The 22,393-nt window shown below is 41.0% G+C and overlaps 1 protein-coding gene across 13 annotated transcripts in view; it reads right to left on the reverse strand.

Moving 5' to 3' along the window:
- MAPKAP1 (MAPK associated protein 1) overlaps nt 1-22,393 on the reverse strand; it is a 232,608-nt gene that overhangs the window by 175,028 nt on the left and 35,187 nt on the right. For all 13 annotated transcript variants that reach the window (XM_006049254.4, XM_006049251.4, XM_006049253.4 and 10 more), the window contains one exon: nt 10,699-10,847. In XM_006049254.4, coding sequence (XP_006049316.1) covers nt 10,699-10,847 — 149 coding nt within the window. The remainder of the gene's footprint in view (nt 1-10,698; nt 10,848-22,393) is intronic.

The following is a 22,393-nucleotide window of genomic DNA, read 5'->3' on the forward strand; positions in this document are numbered from 1 at the left end:
CTGTTCCTCTGCTCAATCGTATGCACCTGCAGTCATGGAACAATGCCACAGTCCCCAGCTCTGGGCACAATCCTGACTGAGAAACGTGCTTCCTCACATGTTGGCTACATGGGCACTCTTATCTTCAAATTCCTCTATGGTGGTTAGCCCTGTCTTATCAGTGCCTAGCACACAGCCAGTATGTAATAAACATTTGAAATGAACCAGTACAATCTGAATGCTTAGTAAATAATTTGTTGGATGGATAGATGAATGGATGGATGGATGAATGAACCCACTCTGCTTACCAGGAAGATCAGTGGAAAGAAAACAGCATTTGTGGGACACACACTGGATTTGTGACTTCCCTGGTGGCTCAGCTGGTAAAGAATCCGCCTGCAATGCGGGAGACCTGGATTTGATCTCTGGGTTGGGAAGATCCCCTGGAGAAGGGAATGGCTACCCTCTCCAGTATTCTGCCTGGAGAATTCCATGGACTGTATAGTCTATAGAGTCGCAAAGAGTCGGACACAATTGAGCAACTTTCACTTTCACTAGATTTGATGTGTAAAGCAATTCCCTCCTTCCTCAGCCCCAATATCTCATTATTTCTTTATTACATGTGAGAAAATTGAGGCTTACAAAATGCAGTAACTCACTAAACAGACACAACTGATAAGAGCTAAACCAGTGTATCAGATTCCAAGTCTACTGGTAAAGGGAAAATTATTTTGTTTTTAAATTTTGAAAAATTTCAGATATTAACAATACTGTGTTTCCTCCACAAAGATGACTGTAAAAGACTCTAAGAAAGTTGTGGTACTGGAATAAGATACTGAAATACCAGTCTTGCCATATACTAATGGGGTCTCCTTGGGCAAGTCACTTTCCCTTTCTGAGCCTCAGTTGATTCATTTCTAAAATGGAGATAAAACTACCTCTACCACAATTTTGTTATGATCAACTAAAAGAAGAAAGTAGCAACATGTATGTATATGATCAACTATTCAAGAGTTCAAGTTTTCCTTATTCCTTTCCCATTTATAACCTTCTATATATCACTGATGTCAATCACCTCCAATCACAAAACTGCTGCTGCTAAGTCACTTCAGTCGTGTCCGACTCTGTGTGACCCCATAGTCAGCAGCCCATCAGGCTCCCCCGTCCCTGGGATTCTCCAGGCAAGAACACTGGAGTGGGTTGCCATTTCCTTCTCCAATGTATGAAAGTGAAAAGTGAAAGTGAAGTCGCTCAGTCATGTCCGACTCTTAGCGACCCCATGGACTGCAGCCTTCCAGGCTCCTCCATCCATGGGATTTTCCAGGCAGGAGTACTGGAGTGGGGTGCCACTGCCTTCTCCAATCACAAAACTATGGAACCTTAAAGCCAAAAAGAAATCCAGCGATCATCTAAACCAAGTTCCTCATTCTAAACATGCAGAAACTGGGGCTTTGTTAGAGATGGGAGGTGACCTGTCACAGAGTCCACAGTATGGCCAGGGCTAAAACATCTTCTGTGTCTGTGTTCTTTCCACCACATGGTCTCAGGAAACCTGAGAACCTGGAACTCAGGTTTCCATAAGTATGAATGCCATTAAGAATGAAAATAAAAATCTCTAAGAATTAGAACACCTAGATTCCATGCCCAAGTGGGTGACCCTAGGCTGTCACTCAATATTTATGGATAGTTGTCTTCAACATAATAAAATCAAGGCCTAGCACTTGGAGCGACAAGAAAATCTCTACATTGCAAATTACGCAGAGCAAGTTGCCCGCAATAAGAAAGCTCAGTATAAAACCCCACCATCTGCAGTCCCACCACACCTATAAAACAGATTGTCTCCCATGCTTTCACTGCGATCTCAGTGTTTGCTATTCATTCCAACCAGATTTCATCTGCTAATCTGGTATTTAATTAGCCAGGAAGAGGGTAGGACCACAACAGCAATCTTATTATAGCAAAAATATGTCCATGTTTTACCTCTTACTCCCCTAATCTCCAAGAATTACAATCAATATATTTTCTTAAAGGACACCTGACATCTGCCTCATTTAAAATTATTATCTCATTTTCTCCTCTGAAGGGCCTGACGAGCTGGATTAGGCATCTGAAAGTACAGCCCTATCTCAGAGAAGGGGACTGACTTCTAGGGCAATTTCTCAGCCAAAGTACCAAAGCTGGCTGTGAAGTGGAAACAGAGAAGAGGCTCCTGGCTCCTAGCCCATGCTCATCCCAGACCCTGTCTCGGATGCCTCCAATATAAGCCTAACAAGCAGGGTATACCCTATCCCCTCCAAAAAAGAATATGTGTAGTGTCTTTAAGGACATGGTAACAGGCTGTGACGTGTTGTCAAACCAGCTCAGGACGGTAACTTCTGCAGCATCCGCAGCCCTCTTTCAGTGCTTCCTAATTCAAAGATGGTATCTATTCAGTTCCTCAAGCCAGAAACTGATCAAGAAATCATCCTTGAAACTCCTTTCTCCTATATGTTCCCTGACATATAGTCAACCCATCATCAAGCCCTATCACTTTTACCTACTAAGTACCTCTTGCAGTCATCCACTCCTCCATCACCAATAAGGAAGCCCATGTTACCATCTCTCTTACCTGGACCACTGCCAAAAATGTCTTGATTGGTCTCTCAAGCCTCACAAACCCTTCTCCAGTGTGTTCTCTTCATCAGAGCTTCAGGGATCTTTTCAAAACACAAACCTTGTGACTCTCCCTCCTCATTTAACTGGTTCAAGGCTCTCCTATATTCTCAGGTTGCAGAGGACACTCCTACAGCCATATGTGGTAGAACCAGCCCCTGCAGCTTCCCCCTGCACCACAATCTACCTCAGTCCTGGGCTCCAGCACACAGCCTTCTAGTTTCCCAAATCTCCAAGCTGCACCCCCGACCCCCGCCACTTGCCTCAGATCCTCTGAAAGTCCTTTCTCCTCTCCCTTCACCTAGCTAGTTCTTACTCTGCCTTCAACTCTCAGGTTGAGTCACCTTCACAGAGATAACCATCCCTGACAGCCTAGACGAGGTCATATGTCCCTATGAAAACCCTCCTAAAGCCTTCAGTATCTCTCTTGGAACTTGGTAACTAATTAGTTGTGACTAGCAGAGAAGGTCGGAGAAGGCAATGGCACCCCACTCCAGTACTCTTGCCTGGAAAATCCCATGGACGGAGGAGCCTGGTAGGCTGCAGTCCAGGGCGTCGCTAAGAGTCAGACACGATTGAGCAACTAACTTCCCTTTCACTTTTCACTTTCATGCGCTGGAGAAGGAAATGGCAACCCACTCCAGTGTTCTTGCCTGGAGAATCCCAGGGATGGGGGAGCCTGGTGGGCGGCCATCTATGGGGCTGCAAAGAGTCGGACACGACTGAAACAACTTAGCAGCAGCAGCAGCAGCAGAGACATTATTTTGTCAACCCAAGACCATCTAGTCAAGGCTATGGTTTTTCCAGTAGTCATGTATGGATGTGAGAGTTGGACCATAAAGAAAGCTGAGTGCAAAAGAATTGATGCTTTTGAACTGTGGTGTTGGAGAAGACTCTTGAGAGTCCCTTGGACTGCAAGGGGATCCAACCAAGGAGATCAGTCCTGAGTGTTCATCGAAAGGACTGATGTTGAAGCTGAAATTCCAATACTTTGGCCACCTGATGTGAAGAGCTGACTCATTTGAAAAGACCCTAATGCTGGGAAAGATTGAGGGCAGGAGGAGAAGGGGACGACAGAGGATGAGATGGTTGGATGGCATCACCAACTCAATGGACATGGGTTTGGGTGGACTCCAGGAGTTGGTGATGGACAGGGAGGCCTGGCATGCTGGGGTTCATGGGGTCGCAAAGAGTCAGACACGACTGAGAGACTGAACTGAACTGGTATTATGACTGTGGGGCTTCCCTGGTGGCTTAGGGGTAAAGAATCCGCTCACCATTGTAGGAGATGCGTGTTCGATCCCTGGGTCGGGAAGATTCCCCTGGAGAAGGAAATGGCAACCCACTCCAGTATTCTTGCCTGGGAAATCCCATGAACAGAGGAGCCTGGTGGGCTACATTCCATGGGGTCACAAAAGAGACACGATTTAGTGACTAAACAATACTATGACTGCAATTTTGCACTTAGTTTGGTGATTATTTATATAACATCTATCTTCCTGCCAAGAGAGGAAGCTTCATGAAGTCAGAAACCAGGTCTGTTTTGACTCATTACTATATCCAGATTTTACTTAACAGTGCCTGGAATGTAGCAGACTCTCATTAAATAGGAAGTAAATAAATGGCAATGTGGTCAAAGGAAGCCAATACATCTTCCAGCACTGACCACATACACTATGTACGCATTTATAATTCTCATTAAATCCTCACAACAGCATTTTCTGGTAAGTAACATGAACCTTATTTTATAGATATGAAAACAAGCTTAAAGAAGGTAAAGCAGTCTGCCCAGGATCGCACAGCAAGTAAATAGCCAAGTGAGAATTCTAACCCAAGCCTGACAAACATGCTCTTATCATTGCAAAATTCTGCCTTCCTTTGAAAAGTCTGAGTTGATGGTGAATTCCACCTCTGATGGGAATTTCTAGAGGATGGCTCTAAAATTAGAGGAAGCCTCCGGACTGGCAAGACACAGAACAAACTGCAGAAATGAGGCCGGGACAGAAAGCTCAGAGTGGAATAAGCTACATTTAAGAACTCAGCCTTGAGAATTTAACTGCAGAAGAGGATGCTGAAAACACTTTCTTTTGTTGTAAGATTCTTATTTAATTCATTGTGAACACCACCCAGACAAAAATCCCAAAGCCTCCCCTGGAGATTTCCAGGAAAGGCTGAGCCACCGGAAGAGCACTGCATTCGTACAACTGTAGGGGGAAATAACAGCAGGAAAAGATAGTTTTAAATTAATGAATTTGGTCCTTTTCTTGGTATACCACGCTGTGTGAATAAGTAGTAAATATCTAATAAATCTTGCTTTAGAAATATAACAGACCAATAAAAACTGGTCTATGAAAAGGAAGGCTAGCAAAATACAACCACAGGGAGAAGTTGCCAAATGTTGGGGCTTTACTTGCCCTTATTTAAAAAGGTATGTTTCATGAAGCCAATGGAAGAGAGAGACAAATAGCTCCTAATTCAAACAACAGAGTTACCTCAGATTGTCTCTCTCTCTTGAGATCTGCCTCTTTATAGGCACTAAGCCAAGTGAACCCCCGAAGCACTCTTATTGAAAGGAAGGAGGGAAATGAGATCGACAGAGCCAACTCCATTCTCAGCCACCTCCTCTGGTGGGGAGGACGGGGCGGCTGGCTAACTTTAGTGGGGAGGGAGGTTGGTCAGAAGAAAGAAGCAAGGTCAAAGGGCAGAAGGCCCTTAGGCTCAAGGCCATGTCTCAGCTCAGGCAGCAATAAGCAAAAGCTGCTGTCCAGAAACATAATCAGCACTTGGAAGTCCAGGTTATCATTTTTTGGAGAGATCCTGAAGCTAAAGTACCTTACCATATAAGAGGGGGCCGTTCCCAGGGTAACAGAGGAGGAGCATTTTCCTCAGAAAGGCAATTTGCCTTTCCAAGATGGCGATTCGCTGGCCTTTCATGAGTCTGCAACAGTTTTCAGTCCCTTCGCACTTTCTGCAAAGTTTTAAATGACTTTTCTGTGAAGAGAGCTACTTAATACCAATGATTGTAGAAAACATTTGTTCATAATTATCCAGACATAGACTGGAACAATGCTGCAACAAGAGCAGCATGCAAAAATGTATTTAAGGACTATCATCCCAAAATGCTGCTAAAAGCTATTAACCAGTATGTGTTAATTGCCACAGCATTCATATTAATTTTCACTTCAGGCTCGACATTGTGGAATATTTCCCCTGATACATTTTAAACAAAGTTTAATTTAAGGAACTGCTTCTATCAACACTTATGAAAATTAACAGCCAAGCAATTAGCACTCATGAATTATCCCTTCCCCCATGCTCTCTGCAGCTTCCCTGTTAAAACAGTTTCTAACAGAGAAACGGTTACTTTCTAATAAGTTAACACAATCAAAGTCACAGTTGTTTATATCAATCAGAACTGGTTCTGCTTTTTAAAGTACCTGTCAAGGCAAACACCCTCCTCATACTCAGAGTGTAATTTCGCTAAGTCAAATAAGTAAGATATTTAATGTTTTAGTAAACTGCCAAGCAATACTGACATCACACTACCTTCTCACCTGATGTTTAGAAAACAGCCATTGCAGAAAGGAAAAAAAAAAATGAAAGTAATTACTTGTCTTAATCTTCCTATTTCAAGTTAAAGGTCAAAACCCCACTGGACTGATTCCCTGGACTTCTACAAGCAGACCACCGTCACCCAGTCTGCTGCGAATCTTGTTTAACCATGCTAAACTCCAGGCTTGAAGAGCACATCTCCTCTCGCTCTATCCTGTCAACAATCTAATGAAGTATAAAGCAAAGAGAGCAGGACTGGCCCACACCCTTTACTTTACAGAGAGAGAGGGGGCAGAAGTGAGGTGTTTGCGTTTGCTGGGTGCTTCCAGCGTGCTGTCTCAATCCTCCAGAGAGAGACACGCTGCCACCACCTCATTCCACGTACGAGGACTGCAGCTTCACGAGGTTAAGTAACCAGCCTGACGTCACACCATTAAGTGATAGAGTCAGGATTCAAACTCAAATCTTACTTCAAAATAGATCTGCTTCCCAACTAAATTATACTGCCTCTTCCTGTGCTGGGGGTTTTATCCTATTTGATGGATTCATCAGGATTGTGAGGAAGGAACTCACTTTCTTTTCCTACGTCTGAGGTTCAGTGAGATGAAAAACCTGACTTCAGTCACACAGCTGATAATCAGTACCATTTCTTTGTTAGTAACAGTATTGACAGGAGGTGCATATCTGAACTTCTGGAGGTCTATTGATGATGATAATATTTGTAAACACAGTTTAAACAAAACAGTGATGTCAATGTACTAGCTAAAGCTTCTCAACTAAGTGGTAAGGCATGGAATGAAAAGATACTTTTTAAAATAAGACTTCATTTTTTTAAAAGGTGGAGAGACAGGGCAGAAACCCACATATTTAGGAATACTGAAATCAGTGCTGAATGTTCACTGCCTATCACGCCTTCAGTGCCTCAGAGCAACTCCCGTCACACCCAACATTTCCCACATTCAGGGAGATCACAAGGATCAGCACAAAAATGTTCCTATTATCTCACCTCTAAAACAGAGGTTGGTTTTGTTCATTAATCAGAGGTTCTGTTTTTAACAAGCCCAAAGACTTGAGGCAGATGGCTGAGCCTGGTTTTGCCTTGTCCAGCTAAGCATTCCTTAAAACCACTTGCAATCTGTCTTGGTCTGTTTTCAAATGATCAGTAAACAGGGTTATTAATAACCTACGAATCTAAAACAGGTCATGATAGCCCTGCCAATTTGCCAAAAAAAATAATACAAACACAGTAATGGTAGTGGTTTAATCGTTAAGTCATGTCCGACTCTTTGCAACCCCATGGACTATAATCCACCAGGCTTCTCTGTCCAGGCAAGAATACTGGAGTGGGTTGCCATTTCCTTTTCCAGGGGATCTTCCCAACCCAAGGACTGAACCCGGGTCTCCTGCAGTGCAGGCAGATTCTTTACTGAGCTACAAGGGAAGCCAAAAACAGTAATAAACCTGATCAAAAAACCCTTCAAAATTACCATAAAGCCTATGCCTAAGTATGGCCTTCCCTCTCAACTGTCTATCTTCAAGAAGTTACAACCAACCACAATTTTAAAAAAATAAAATTATTTACCAGCTACAGGAACCAGAAACTATTTGAAAGTATTCACTTTAATTCAGCACAGTGGCTAAGAGATGCTCACCCTTGGAATCACTAAAACCAACAACAATTCAGTTTGCACAAACTCTTAAAGATGCTTGCTTAACTCTGATGTAACTGTAAGACCATACCAAAAACAAAATCCTTTTTTTCAAATCCAAGGCTAGTTTAATCATAAGGAGGATTTCACAGCAGTTAGTCTCTTGAGGAAATACATAATTAAGTAGTTTTTTAGCATATTTAATTGACCCCAAACTCTTTCCTGTCCCTTTCTCTCCCCAATTATGTACCATTTGCCCAAGAGACCTAAGCAACTCAGTTAATTATGTAAATAAGGCAAAAGTTATTCCCAAGAAAAGCATTGTGAATATTTGTAAGGGGGGAAAAACTGTACATATTTTAGTGGTTTTAACAAACCTTTGCAAAAAAAGAAGGAACTATCAAAATACATGAAAAACTCTTACATTTGAAGCAAAAACAGGGAGTGATGACAAGATGGTGAATCATTAAAACAGGACACTCATTTCACTTCTTAAATATGAACTGAATAAAAATAAAATAATTTTAAGTTACAACAGTAACAAAAATTTAGTGCTGAAAGTCAAATGATTTATGGGAAGAATCAATCTGGAAATTATTAAAGTCGACTCTCACAGAAAGGCTTTATTATCAAGGGGTTGACATGATCTTAACTCTAGAGGCAGCCATGGTGCTGTTATAACTACTACAATCCCATTATTATGCAATCACAAAATGCTAATTTCATCATTTTGAGGTGTTATTTGAATAGTCATTTTAATTTCTAGGTTACGAAAAGGCTTGACTCAAGTATAATTCTCTATTAATCATTGAGATGTCACTGAATATCATATTGATGCATTTCACAAAGATAAAAGAAAGACTAATTTAATATGTACAGTACAATATCCTTCAAATATTAGCCACTTTCATTACACATCTGCCAAATGCATCAATATTAAATAATAGATGAGAACAAGGGTTTAATTGTGTTTTAGCAATTGTAATATGTAGGATAATAAAAAAATAGCATTGTATCACAAGAAAGACTTATCGATATATAAATCTTTCTTAATCAATTGTACAATGGTGATTGGGCCATGCTCACACCCTTTGCTGATTACAAATACATTTGATATGACAAAAAACATCAAGAGTTGTAAGTGTAAACACACATCTAGCAAAAATAATTCCTTTGTGACTGAGGAAATGGTTTAGTTTTCAATTCCTTCCTGGCACTTCAGAAATTAGGTATATATAACACACAGAGTTCACAACCTTCAAACAAGTCCAAGTGTAAGTTATTTATAGGAGAATCTAATAGCATAATCAAAATTCTAGACTATGGTATTTTTAAAGATCTGTGCTATTTTGTTGGCAAAGCATTACCACATATTAATTACTCCAGAATTCATTACATCCTCAAACAATGAGACGATAGGAAACAAATAAATTCCAGCCATGTAATCTAATCCCAATAATAACGTCTCACATTTCCAAATGAATCAACTGCAGTATTTCCAAAAAAAAGTCCCCTTAAGCCCAACTCACTTGTTTCCAGAGGCTGACGTTCCCGTTCCCTAGGGGGACCCTTCTCTCTGCTGTATTCCACAAGCAGCAGCAGGAGATGGGGGCAGGGGCAGACTGAAGAGCAGCTCTTCACAGGATACAATCTCTAACTTACTAAAAGTGCTTTCTGATGTTTTAGGGGGAAAATTCCTGAGCAAATTAGGATTTTATGTTACTTATGCATTTTGTTTTTAGTTTCTGTTCTTCTCTGCCAGCATCAATGACCTCATGTGCCAACGGCCATATATGCTTACTTAAGGAAATGACAACCCAGCTGTTGTTGGGTATTCTTGCTTGGGAAAGCCCATCGGCAGAGGAGCCTGGGGGGCCACAGTCTATAGGGTGGCAAAGGGTTGGACATGACTTAGATACTAAACAAAAAACCAGTGAAACCATGCTGAATTGTATGAGATGAAAGTGTTTCAAAGTAAAGAACATCACCATGCTCAAAGATGACAACTGACAGAACCAGCATATAACCAGGACTTGAATATGAAAAGTGCAAACATAAGCAAAGAGTTCTATGTTTATTAATTGCAACTGTGCTGAAATAAGACAAATTGTACACAATCCCTCCAGGCAACAAGCTATCACTCAGCACCCCCACGCCACTGACAGACAGCAAACATAATGGCAATAAATAAAAAAATCGACTGCTACAGTTCTGAAAGAAGCCCAGCTCAGTTTGGTACAGAGACACAGAATGTGGGAATGCAGGAGAGTGGGTGCTCACGTAGAGCTATACTCCACTTAAAATAATGGTCCTTTTTCTAAAAGGAAAATAAACACACTTTAATTTTACAAACTGTAAATTGTCAGGACAGGAAAAAATTAAGTCATCCTGCACAGCAAGAGTCAAACGAGATTCAATAAAATACTGAAATGCAAAGCAACATCCTAGAATTCTGAAGAGAAGCTCTAACGTCCACAATTTGTGGAGTTATAATCAAGACTCATACAAGACAATGCAAACTGCCTCCCAGAACCATTTTCAAGGCTTTCCCCACAGTTGGATCTTAATTAATCACAACCTGACTAACCTAAACCTCAGGACATAAAACAGGAACACACATTCCTATCTCAGGACTGTTTCTGTTTTCATCCTCCCAAACACATCACTGTGGAAACAACAGTTAAGCCCAAATCCAGACCTTTTCACACCCTCAGTCTTTGAAAATGTGAGAGACATCCTTTGTTTATTCTGACTCCCTTTTGAAACCTACTTAAATTTAAATCTGATAAAAATAAGAATGACAATACCAACAGTAACTCCATTCAGTCGAGGCATTACCTGAAGGGATGCGTTACAGTTTACTTACCTTGCCATCAAATTTGGAGTACTCGTTAAAGGGATTATTCAGCTGCAGGGGGCACTGCTCCAGGCGTACAGATAATATAGACTGCTTCCCAGAATTTGGAGGTTTCTCTTTGAGGGACTTTTTTTCAAACAGTGACTTTAACTCCTGGGCTGTGATACAAGAGGAAGATAAAAACATCTTTGTGATTACAACAGAGAGAGACGACCTGTGTCTACCTTCCCTAAAGTCTTCCTTGGAACCTTAAGCAGGGAGTATCCAAGGACATGTTCAGGTCTGATATGTGCAACAGGCCTAACATATACTGTTATGTCTGTGCACTGAACCAGCAGAACACTGAAATATACATCTAGGTCATGTTTGTCAATTTAGAAAGACGAGGGTTTAAGGAAAGGGGCAGAGGTAAGATAAATCAACAGAAGGGCTATCCTATAAGAAGAGCATTTCACAGCTGCGAGATCTAAGCTTTGGCCTGGCTTTGCCACTAACAGATGTGTGATTCTGGACTATTCACTAACCTCTCTGGACTTGTCAAACCAGATAATCCTAAAGGACTCTCCTCCCTCTAATTTTGAAGTTCTGGTTTTTCAAGGACACGGTTCACAACTTAACCCTCTCATGGTTCCCAATGTGTACCTAGCACATAATCTGGATGACAAAGATGAAGAAGTGGAAAAGGAAAAGCAGGAAGAGTATTTATAATAACAGTAATTAACATACATTGAGGAAGCCAGTTTATCTCATCTAAACCTCATAACAAACTTTTGAGGTAGACACTAGCATTATCTCAATTGTGTCAGTGTGGAAACTGAAGCATAGAATAGTTTGATTAGCCCCTGGTCACACAGCCTGTAAGGAGCAGGGCTAAGATTTGCACCCTACCAAGGCTCTTAGCCATTAGGCACTAATGAACACAGTAGACCTTCAATAAATTTCATTGCATGAATCAATGAATAAAATAATGATTGAAGGAATTCAGATTAAGTTATTAAATCAAAATCTTCAGCACTTACTCATTAGTGAACCAAGACAAGTTAGTTCCATACCCTCTCAAAGATCATTTAATTCTCTATATTAATCTGAATGTCATTTAAGGTGATAGCTGGATGGTAAGTACATGGGGGTTCATTGTACTTTTTATTTTTGTGATGTTCGAAATTTTCCATACTTAAAGTTTCAAATGAATCAATCTTAAAATATGCAATAACTAAATTCAATTCATTCCATTCTTGAGCACAACCAACCTGAACTGAGATTAAACATAATTCTGAAATAGTCACTTAGAACTTTTTAAAAAGGTAACAAGTTATTTTCAACAAATTAGTGGGACAACTTTATCAGATGAGTCCCTATAGATTTATATGGCAAACAAGGAGAAAAGGACCTGTTGCTATGAATGTATAATTAACAGATATTAATCTGTTGATTACATGTACTTACAAATTCAGAATGTGGATTAGATAGCAAAGTGACGTATTTTTTGTGTGTGAATGAATAGTATGCTAGCTTCTTGGGCCCAGAAAATTATTTATTTATTTTGTTAATAGTAGCATACATTTCTGAAAACCTCATGCATTTAGTGACCTGAATCAACAAGAAGGCTACTATGATTATGATATGCATGCATACAATCTGATATGTCCAGAGAGTGAACCTCCAGATCCAGCCTCCCGGGTCAGCAGAACAATGGAAAGGGAAAGGGAGAAAGCAGATGGACCTCCCAAAGGCCAGGGCAGAATGGACGAGGAAGTTATGTAACTAAACACAGACCTGTACAAGGATAACACCTGTATGATACAGTCCTAAGACTGAAACATCCAGATCAACTATCTGTAATTGCGATTACCAAACTAGGATCTCACCAAGCACTGTGCTGACTAAATACCTGAGCATGGAAATTACGCATGTGTTCAGTCTGTGGTAAGGAGTTAGGTGGTGGTGGTCGTTTAGTCGCTAAGTTGTGTCCAACTCTTTTGACCCCATGGACTGTAGCCCACTGTGTTCCTCCATCCATTGGATTTTCCAGGCAAGAATACTGAAGTGGATTTCCATTTCCTTCTCCAGAAATGCCACCTTTTAAAAAACAATTAGATCCTTTTCTCCATGATGTAGGAACCAAAGGAGGAAGGGGGAAAGTGTCATAGGTTGAGGAGAGAAGTCCAACTGGGAATTAGTCAGAGAATGGAAGAGTTAATACGTTATCACTTCACACTTAACTCTACTGATAACAGTACAGTGACTTTGATAAGTCACAACTTTGATAAACTCAGAGTTTCTTCTGGAGTTATTGGTAACTTATCTCTTAGGATCACTGTGGGGACAAGATAAGAAGACACCTGGCATTGTTCCTAGCACCCAGTAGGTTTTTTGTTTTTGCTTTTTCCAATACTTTGTCCACCTGATGCTAAGACGTTAGTGCTGGGAAAGACTGAGGGCAGGAGAAGAGGGCGACAGAGGATGAGACAGTTGGATGGCTGCACCAACTCAATAGATATGAGTTTGAGCAAACTACGGGAGACAGTGAAGGACAGGGAAGCCTGGTGTGATGCAGTTCATGGGGTTGCAAAGAATCAGAGATGACTTAGTGACTGAACAAGAAGAAATAGGTGCTTGATAAAGGATCATTCCTTTCCAAAGTACAGCAATAAACTTGTTGATTGATTACAGGTAGAACAGCACTTCCAATATTTAAAATACCACTTTAGTAGCAATCTAAAATGTTCTTAAATGTGTATTTTAATCTATTGCTATTAATGTATAATTAATAGATATTAACCTGTTGATTAATGTACTTATATATTCCAGAATCTGGATTAGTGATTCCTGGATTTCACTGCCAGAGGCCCAGGTTTGATCCCTGGCTGTAGTATGAAGATCCCACAAGCGGTGCAGCATAGCCAAAAAGATAAAATACGTAGGTAAACACCATTTTCAGTTCCATTCAGTCACTCAGTTGTGTCCAACTCTTTGCGACCCTGTGAACCGCAGCACGCCAGGCCTCCCTGTCCATCACCAACTCCTCGAGTCCACCCAAACCCATGTCCATCAAGTCGGTGATGCCATCCAACCATCTCATCCTCTGTCGTCCCCTTCTCCTCCTGCCCTCAATCTTTCCCAGCATCAGGATCTTTTCAAATGAGATCAGCTCTTCGCATCAGGTAGCCAAAGTATTGGAATTTCAGCTTCAACATCAGTCCTTCCAATGAACACCCAGGACTGATCTCCCTTAAGATGGACTGGTTGGATCTCTTCGCAATCCAAGAGACTCTCAAGAGTCTTCTCCAACGCCACAGTTCAAAAGCATCAATTCTTCGGCGCTCAGCTTTCTTTATAGTCCAATTCTCACATCCATACGTGACCATTGGAAAAACCATAGCTTTGACTAGACGGACCTTTGTTGACAAAGTAATGTTTTTGCTTTTTAATATGTTGTCTAGGCTGGTCATAACTTTCCTTCCAAGCAGTAAGCATCTTTCAATTTCATGGCTGAAATCACCATCTGCAGTGATTTTGGAGTCCAGAAAAATAAAGTCAGCCACTGTTTCCACTGTTGCCCCATCTATTTGCCATGAAGTGATGGGACCAGATGCCATGATCTTCGTTTTCTGAATGCTGAGCTTTAAGCCAACTTTTTCACTCTGCTCTTTCGCTTTCATCAAGAGGCTCTTTAGTTCTTCTTCACTTTCTGCCATAAGGGTGGTGTCATCTGCACATCTGAGGTTATTGACATTTCTCCCGACAATGTTGATTCCAGCTTGTGCTTCATCCAGCCCAGCATTTCTCATGATGTACTCTGCATGTAAGTTAAATGAGCAGGGTGACAATATACAGTCTCGACGTACTCCTTTTCCTATTTGGAACCAGTCTGTTGTTCCATGTTCAATATCATGGTAATCCAAGCCTATGTCCCGACCAGTAATGCTGAAGAAGCTGAAGTTGAACTGTTTTATGAATACCTACAAGACCTTCTCGAGCTAACACCCAAAAAAGATGTTCTTTTCATTATAGGGGACTGGAATGCAAAAGTAGGAAGTCAAGAAATACCTGGAGTAACAGGCAAATTTGGCCTTGGAGTACAGAATGAAGCAGGGCAAAGGCTAATAGAGTTCTGCCAAGAGAATGCACTGGTCATAGCAAACACCCTCTTCCAACAACACAGGAGAAGACTCTACACATGGACATCACCAGATGGTCGACACTGAAATCAGATTGATTATATTCTTTGCAGCTCTATACAGTCAGCAAAAACAGATGGAGAAGCTCTATACAGTCAGCAAAAACAAGACCAGGAGCTGACTGTGGCTTGGATCATGAACTCCTTATTGCCAAATTCAGACTGAAATTGAAGAAACACCATTTTACAAAAGTAAAAACTAAATTGTGGTGATATAAATCGGAATAGTAATTGCCTTTGGGCAGTGGATTAACTAGAAAGCGCGAGGGAACTTTCTGGGTTACAGAAATGCTACATACTTGACTGGAATGTTAGTTACCCGGGTGTGTATGTTGGCAAAAGTCATCAAACATTTAACACTTGTACATTTCAATGTATGTAAGCATACCTCAATAAAAAATAAATAAATAGGGAAAACTTAAATAAATAAATACCCTTGTATGCTGATAACTTCTAAATGATTATTCCTAAATACTCACTAAAATTACAGACTTGCATATTCAACTTTCTATTTCACTCCTCTACCTGGTTGCCTGATGGCATCTCAAACTTTTCATGTCCTTATATAACCAACCTCTTGATCTTTCCACTAACCTGCCCCTTCCACAATCATCTTCTCAGTTCATGTCAACTCTGTTCTGCCAGGCAAAAAACTTAAGTGTCATTCCACTTTTCTCTTTCACACTTTATCCATCAAGAGAAACTTTAGAAGATATCCAGAACCACCTATGGCTATGGAAGCTGGATTATTACCACCATCTTCAAACTGGTCTTGTTTCCACATTTTCCTCCCCCACCCAACCCAGAGCCAGCCAATGAGTTTTTTTTTAAATATGAGTTATAAACTTCAGAATAAGAAAATGGATAAATCTGATGCTATAAAAATAAAAACTTCCTAATTATATAAAGAGTCTCAAAGTAGAGAAGACATTGATCAACAACCCTATAGAAAAATATACAATATTCACAGAAGAAGAAACTCGAATAACTCTTAACCAAATGGAAAGATGTGCAACCACATTCACAATAAGAGATACGCAAATTAAAACTACACACTGATACCACTGCACTTCTATCAGATTGGCAAAAATCAAAAATGTTAAGGCTATGAGGAAATAGACACTATTACTAGAGGGAATGCAAAAGAGTAAATTCTCAACTAAGGGGGAATGTGGGAATGTCCAAGAAAACCATATATTTACCTCTTGACCCAGCAATATCACTTTCAGGATCTGATCCTAGGGATACTAGCAATAAAACAAAACTCATATGTGGGAGGCTTTTCACTGCAGTGCCATCTGCAACAGCAAAAGCCTGCTGCTGCTGCTGCTGCTAAGTCGCTTCAGTCGTGTCCGACTCTGTGCGACCCCATAGACGGCAGCCCACCAGGCTCCCCCATCCCTGGGATTCTCCAGGCAAGAACACTGGAGTGGGTTGCCATTTCCTTCTCCAATGTATGAAAGTGAAAAGTGAAAGTGAAGTCGCTCAGTCGTGTCCGACACTTAGTGACCCCATGGACTGCAGCCTACCAGGCTCCTCCATCCATGGGAGTTTCCAGGCAAGAGTACTGGAGTGGGGTGCCATTGCCTTTTCCGACAAAAGCCTGAAAACTATCAAATATCCCTCCACAAGGGCTTTCGTGGCTAAACTATAATACATCCACATCATGAAACCTATCTCCATAGATTGCTCCATATCCAGAGTAATTCTCAGGATACGTTGTTAACTGAAATATGTGTTGCATAAAATAGGGTGTATTATGCTATCTTTAATTTTAAAAAAGGGGATACGAATGTGAATATGTTTATATATAGTTGTAAGTGGACAGGAAAGCCAAAACCTTTTTTAAAATGACTAAAAGAGTAGAAGATAAAGATTGAAGCTAGATTTCTCTTCTTCTATGTATTTAACTTTGGAACCACATAAATGTTTTCTGTAATTAATAAAGGAAAATGCAACCTCAAAAAATAAAGCAAAATGAAATACATGAACCTAAGCGTAGTATTTAGTTGGTAGTTTAACTACAAAGAGACAAATTATTTTAAGTAACTTTATCACAGAGCAACATGACTGTATTTCCTAGTGGAATGTATTAAAAAGATAAAAAAGATTCTTAAAATGTTCTCACTAATCATAATGTTACTAATTACATTCGTATTTCAATTCTGGAACCAAGGTTTTCAGCAAGAGAAAAGATACATAAACATAAAATCAAAAAAATTAAGTAGAAATTCCTAAATTTGAATCGGAATTATCAGCACTAACTCACAATGTATCCTCTCTCTAAAATTTTATTTTTTTCTGAGCTCTACTCCATGAAAAGGCCTATTAAAAAAAAAATCAATCCAGTGAGCACCCCTAGAGCTCACTTGTGGTCTCTCAATGGCATTTACCACTAAAAAGAATCAAGACTCCCAGGAGAAATGACTGATTCCAAATGTGGGGAAGAAAATGGGCAAGATGAACCTGCAACATCTTGTTATACAAGGAAGCAAGGAAGCTATGAAAGATTACTGGAACAGTGTCAAAGAAATTAGAAGCAAATGTGAAGGGACTCACTATACAAAAGGACAGTATTAGCATAAAAAAGAATAACTGCAATGAATAGAAAAATATAATTTATGCTTAAAGCCCACGAGTGGATAATGATACAAAGGGAAAAAACCCTCACTGGTCACCTATACAGGATGCTAAGGAATAAACTCTTCATCCTGAAAACTACTAACAAAGGGGAAGAATCAAGCATTTATCCTACCTTTCTTGTAGGAACTGTATAGTGGGTGGCCAAATAATAGATAGGGGAAAGTTCTTTATATAAAACTTGTTAATAAATGAAGAAAGACTGATAAAATCAGAAATCACTATTTCACAACTAAAGAAAGCTGAGCGCCAGAATTTTTGCTTTTGAACTGTGGTGTTGGAGAAGACTCTTGAGAGTCCCTGGGACAGCAAGGAGATCCAACCAGTCCATCCTAAAGGAGATCAGTCCTGAATATTTACTGGAAGGACTGATGCTGAAGCTGAAACTCCAATACTTTCGCAACCTGATGCAAAGAACTGACTCATTTCAGAAGACCCTGATGCTGGGAAAGATTGAAGGCAGGAGGAGAAGAGGATGAGATGGTTGGATGGCATCACCGACTCAATGGACATGAGTTTGAGCAAACTCCAGGAGTTGGTGATAGACAGGGAAGCTGGCGTGCTGCAGTCCATGGAGTTGCAAAGAGTTAGACATGACTGAGCATATGAACTGAACTGAATGAAAGAATCTGGACTTCCCAAGTGGCTCAGAGGTAAAGAATCTGCCTCACAATGCAGGAGACCTGGGTTTGATCTCCGGGTTGGGAAGATTTTCTGGAGAAGGAAATGGCAACACACTCCAGTATTCTTGCCCGAAGAATCCCACGGACAAGAGGAGCCAGGCAGGCTACAGTCCACAGAGTCACAAAAAGTCGGACACAACTGAGCATGCATGCAATGATAATGAATCTAGTGATGCTCATCAATGGCCACTAAAATCAGCAGACGAGAGGCTGATGGGAGTAATTTAATAATGAATGGACAACACCTGATTCTACCATCAATCTTATCACAAATAAAAAGAACCAAGAAGACATTCCATGTTTCCTAAAATGATGCAATAGAAAATACAGATCAGTATGAACATAGTATTCTTACCCAAAACCAAACTTCAATCTGAGTAATTTTCCAGATCCAACCACCAGTTTATAGGAAATAAAGAGGACAGAGGAACATATTAAATGAGATTGTGGGGATATGATTAGCAAAAGCCAGAATGCAGAAAATTCTATGGGACAAAAGACCCAGTTTCTTTAACAATTAAACTACAGAATAAAAAGCTGGAGAAGAATCCAAATCTGTAGATTAAAAAGGAAATGAGACATGTTACCCAAAAGTAATGTGTGGCTCTTAGATCTAGACCTGAACAAACTAAATCAGGGGAGGGGGGTTTGAAACAAGGAAATATTTGATAACTGTAAAGAATTCCTGCTCATTTTTAGGAGAATAGTGGTAGTGCAGTTTAAGTACACATAAAAAAACATATAAGTATTTAAGTATGCATTTATATGACAGCAAGGATTTGCTTAAAAATAATCTGGGAGGAAAGGGTAGGTGAACATATAAGTGACATGAGACAAGACATAGACTACTAAAACTGCTGAAGCTGGGCGATGGGCATGGGGGGTTCATGACACCATTCTCTCTAGTTTTGTATATGTTTGAAAAAGTTCTTGTTTCTGTGTCTGAAATTTCTTATAATAAATAGTTGTTTTAAAGGAAATTTAAGCTAGGAAAAAGAAACTAAGTCACATATCATATCAGTACTCTGATCAAATCACCTTACCCAGGTCCTTACAGGACCATCTGTGATCAGGTCTCCCATGGCTTGCTTCTCCAAACCCACTTCCCCTTCTCACTGTGCTCTAACCAACAGGTATCCTTCCTTGCTTTTCCACCAGTACATCAGTCTCACTTCCAACCCAGGACCTTTGTACTTGCTGATCCCTCATCTTAGAACACTCATCTCCCATTACCTGCCTGGCTCACTCCCTCACTTCCTTCAGATCTCTTCCTCATGTGGCCTTCCCTGATCACCCTATAAAAAACAGCAAAATCCCCTGCCTAGCACTCCTTGGAGAAGGCAATGGTACCCCACTCCAGTACTCTTGCTTGGAAAATCCCATGGACAGAGGAGCCTGGTAGGCTGCAGTCCATGGGGTCGCTAAGAGTCGGACACGACGGAGCGACTTCACTTTCACTTTTCACTTTCACGCATTGGAGGAGGAAATGGCAACCCACTCCAGTGTTCTTGCCTGGAGAATCCCAGGGACGGTGAGGCCTGGTGGGCTGCCATCTATGGGGTCGCACAGAGTTGGACACGACTGAAGCGACTTAGCAGCAGCAGCAGCAGCAGCAGCACTCCTTATCCCCCTGAGCTAGGTAATATTTTTCTCTGTGCCACTTATCCCATTCTGACATCCCACATACGGTGTCTGTTAACTCTTTCTCCCCACAAGCTCCATCGGAGGAGAGATTTTGCCTCCTGTTTACTGCTGTACCTTTTAGGCCTATAACAGTGCATAACTGTTCAGTTGCTCAGTCATGTCCAACTCTTTGCGATCCCATGGACTGCAGCACACCAGGCCTTCCTGTCCATCACCAACTCCCAGAGTCTATTCAAATTCACGTCCATTGAGTTGGTGATGCCATTCAACCATCTCATCCTCTGTCGTCCCCTTCTCCTCCTGCCTTCAATCCTTCCCAGAATCAGTTCAGTTCAGTTGCTCAGTCGTGTCCGACTCTGCGACCCCATGAACTGCAGCACACCAGGCTTCCCTGTCCCTAACCAACTCCCACAGTTTATCCAAACTCATGTCCATTGAGTCAGTTATGCCATCTAACCATCTCATCCTCTGTCGTCCCCTTCTCCTCCTGCCCTCAATCTTTCCCAACATCAGGGTCTTTTCAAATCAGTCAGCTCTTCGCATCAGGTGGCCAAAATATTGGAGTTTCAGCTTTAACATCAGTCCTTCCAATGAACACCCAGGACTGATTTCCTTTAGGATGGACTAGTTGGATCTCCTTGCAGTCCAACGGACTCTCAAGAGTCTTCTCCAACACTACAGTTCAAAAGCATCAATTCTTCAGCGCTCAGCTTTCTTTATACTCCAACTCTCACATCCATACATGACTACTGGAAAAGCCTTGACTAGATGGACCTTTGTTGACAAAGTAATGTCTCTGCTTTTTAATATGCTATTTAGAAAGTGAAGTAGCTCAGTCGTGTCCGACTCTTTGCGACCCCATGGACTGTAGCCTACCAGGCTCTTCCCTCCATGGGATTCTCCAGGCAAGAGTACTGGAGTGGGTTGCCATAACTTTCCTTCCAAGGAGTAAGCGTCTTTTAATTTCATGGCTGCAATCACCATCTGCAGTGATTCTGGAGCCCAGAAAAATAAAGTCAGCCACTGTTTCTCCATCTATTTGCCATGAAGTGAGGGGATGGGATGCCATAATCTTAGTTTTCCGAATGTTGAGCTTTAAGCCAACTTTTTCACTCTTCTCTTTCACTTTCATCAAGAGACTTTTTAGTTCTTCTTCACTTTCTGCCATAAGGGTGGTGTCATCTGCACATCTGAGGTTATTGATATTTCTCCTGACAATGTTGATTCCAGCTTGTGCTTCCTCCAGCCCAGCATTTCTCATGATGTACTCTGCATATAAGTTAAATAAGCAGGGTAACAATATACAGCCTTGATGTACTCCTTTTCCTATTTGGAACCAATCTGTTGTTCCATGTCCACTTCTGACTGGACCTCCATACAGGTCCAGTATGCTTCCTGACCTGCATACAGATTTCTCAGGAGGCAGGTCAGGTGGTCTGATATTCCCATCTCTTTCAGAATTTTCCACAGTTTGTGGTGATCCACACAGTTAAAGGCTTTGGCATAGTCAATAAAGCAGAAGTAGATGTTTTTCTGGAACTCTCTTGCTTTTTTCACGATCCAGCAGATGTTGGCAATTTGATCTCTGGTTCCTGTGGTTTTTCTAAATCCAGCTTGAACATCTGGATGTTCACAGTTCACGTACTGTTGAAGCCTGGCTTGGACAATTTTGAGCATTACTTTGCTAGCATGTGAGATGAGTGCAATTGTGTAGTAGTTTGAGCATTCTTTGGCATTGCCTTTCTTTGGGATTGGAATGAAAACTGACCTTTTCCAGTCCTATGGCCACTGCTGAGTTTTCCAAATTTGCTGGCACATTGAGTGCAGCACTTTCACAGCATCATCTTTTAGGATTTGAAATAGTTCAAGTGGAATTCCATCACCTGTACTAGCTTTGTTTGTAGTGATGCTTCCTAAGGCCCACTAGACTTCACATTCCAGGATGCCTGGTTCTAGGTGAGTGATCATGCCATTGTGATTATCTGGAGCATGAAGATCTTTTTTGCATAGTTCTTCTGAGTATTCTTGCCACCTTTTCTTAATATCTTCTGTTTCTGTTAGGTCCATACCATTTCTGTTCTTTATTGTGCCCATCTTTTCATGAAATGTTCCCTTGGTATCTCTAATTTTCTTGAAGAGATCCCTAGTCTTTCCCATTCTATTGTTTTTCTCTATTTCTTCCTGTGTACTGTAGGAGCTAAATAAATACTTGTTGAATGAATAACTCTGGATCAGACAAGCAGACAAAGTAGTTGTGGGGAGAGGGAGCAGAACAGGAGGAGGAAGGAGAGATCAGATGAGCACAAAAAAAGCATAAGACTGGGAAACGTCCCAGAGCCCTTCCTCCTGGTTCTAAGCCATTCATAAGGCACAGCTGTACTTCCTGAATTATTCGATCTCACGTTGCTCTTCAACTTTAACTTCACTTGCTTTTTGTTATTGGCCACTGGAAGGTGTTTGTTTGTTTTTTTTTAATATAGAAGCTTTGGCAACTTTCCTGAACCCTACCTGCAGCTGACAGAGAGAGAAGGAAAGGTGCAAGGGAACATCGAAGACC

The sequence above is a fragment of the Bubalus bubalis genome, chromosome 12, assembly GCF_019923935.1.
Source record: "Bubalus bubalis isolate 160015118507 breed Murrah chromosome 12, NDDB_SH_1, whole genome shotgun sequence".
In the NCBI taxonomy this organism is placed as follows: Eukaryota; Metazoa; Chordata; class Mammalia; order Artiodactyla; family Bovidae; genus Bubalus; species Bubalus bubalis.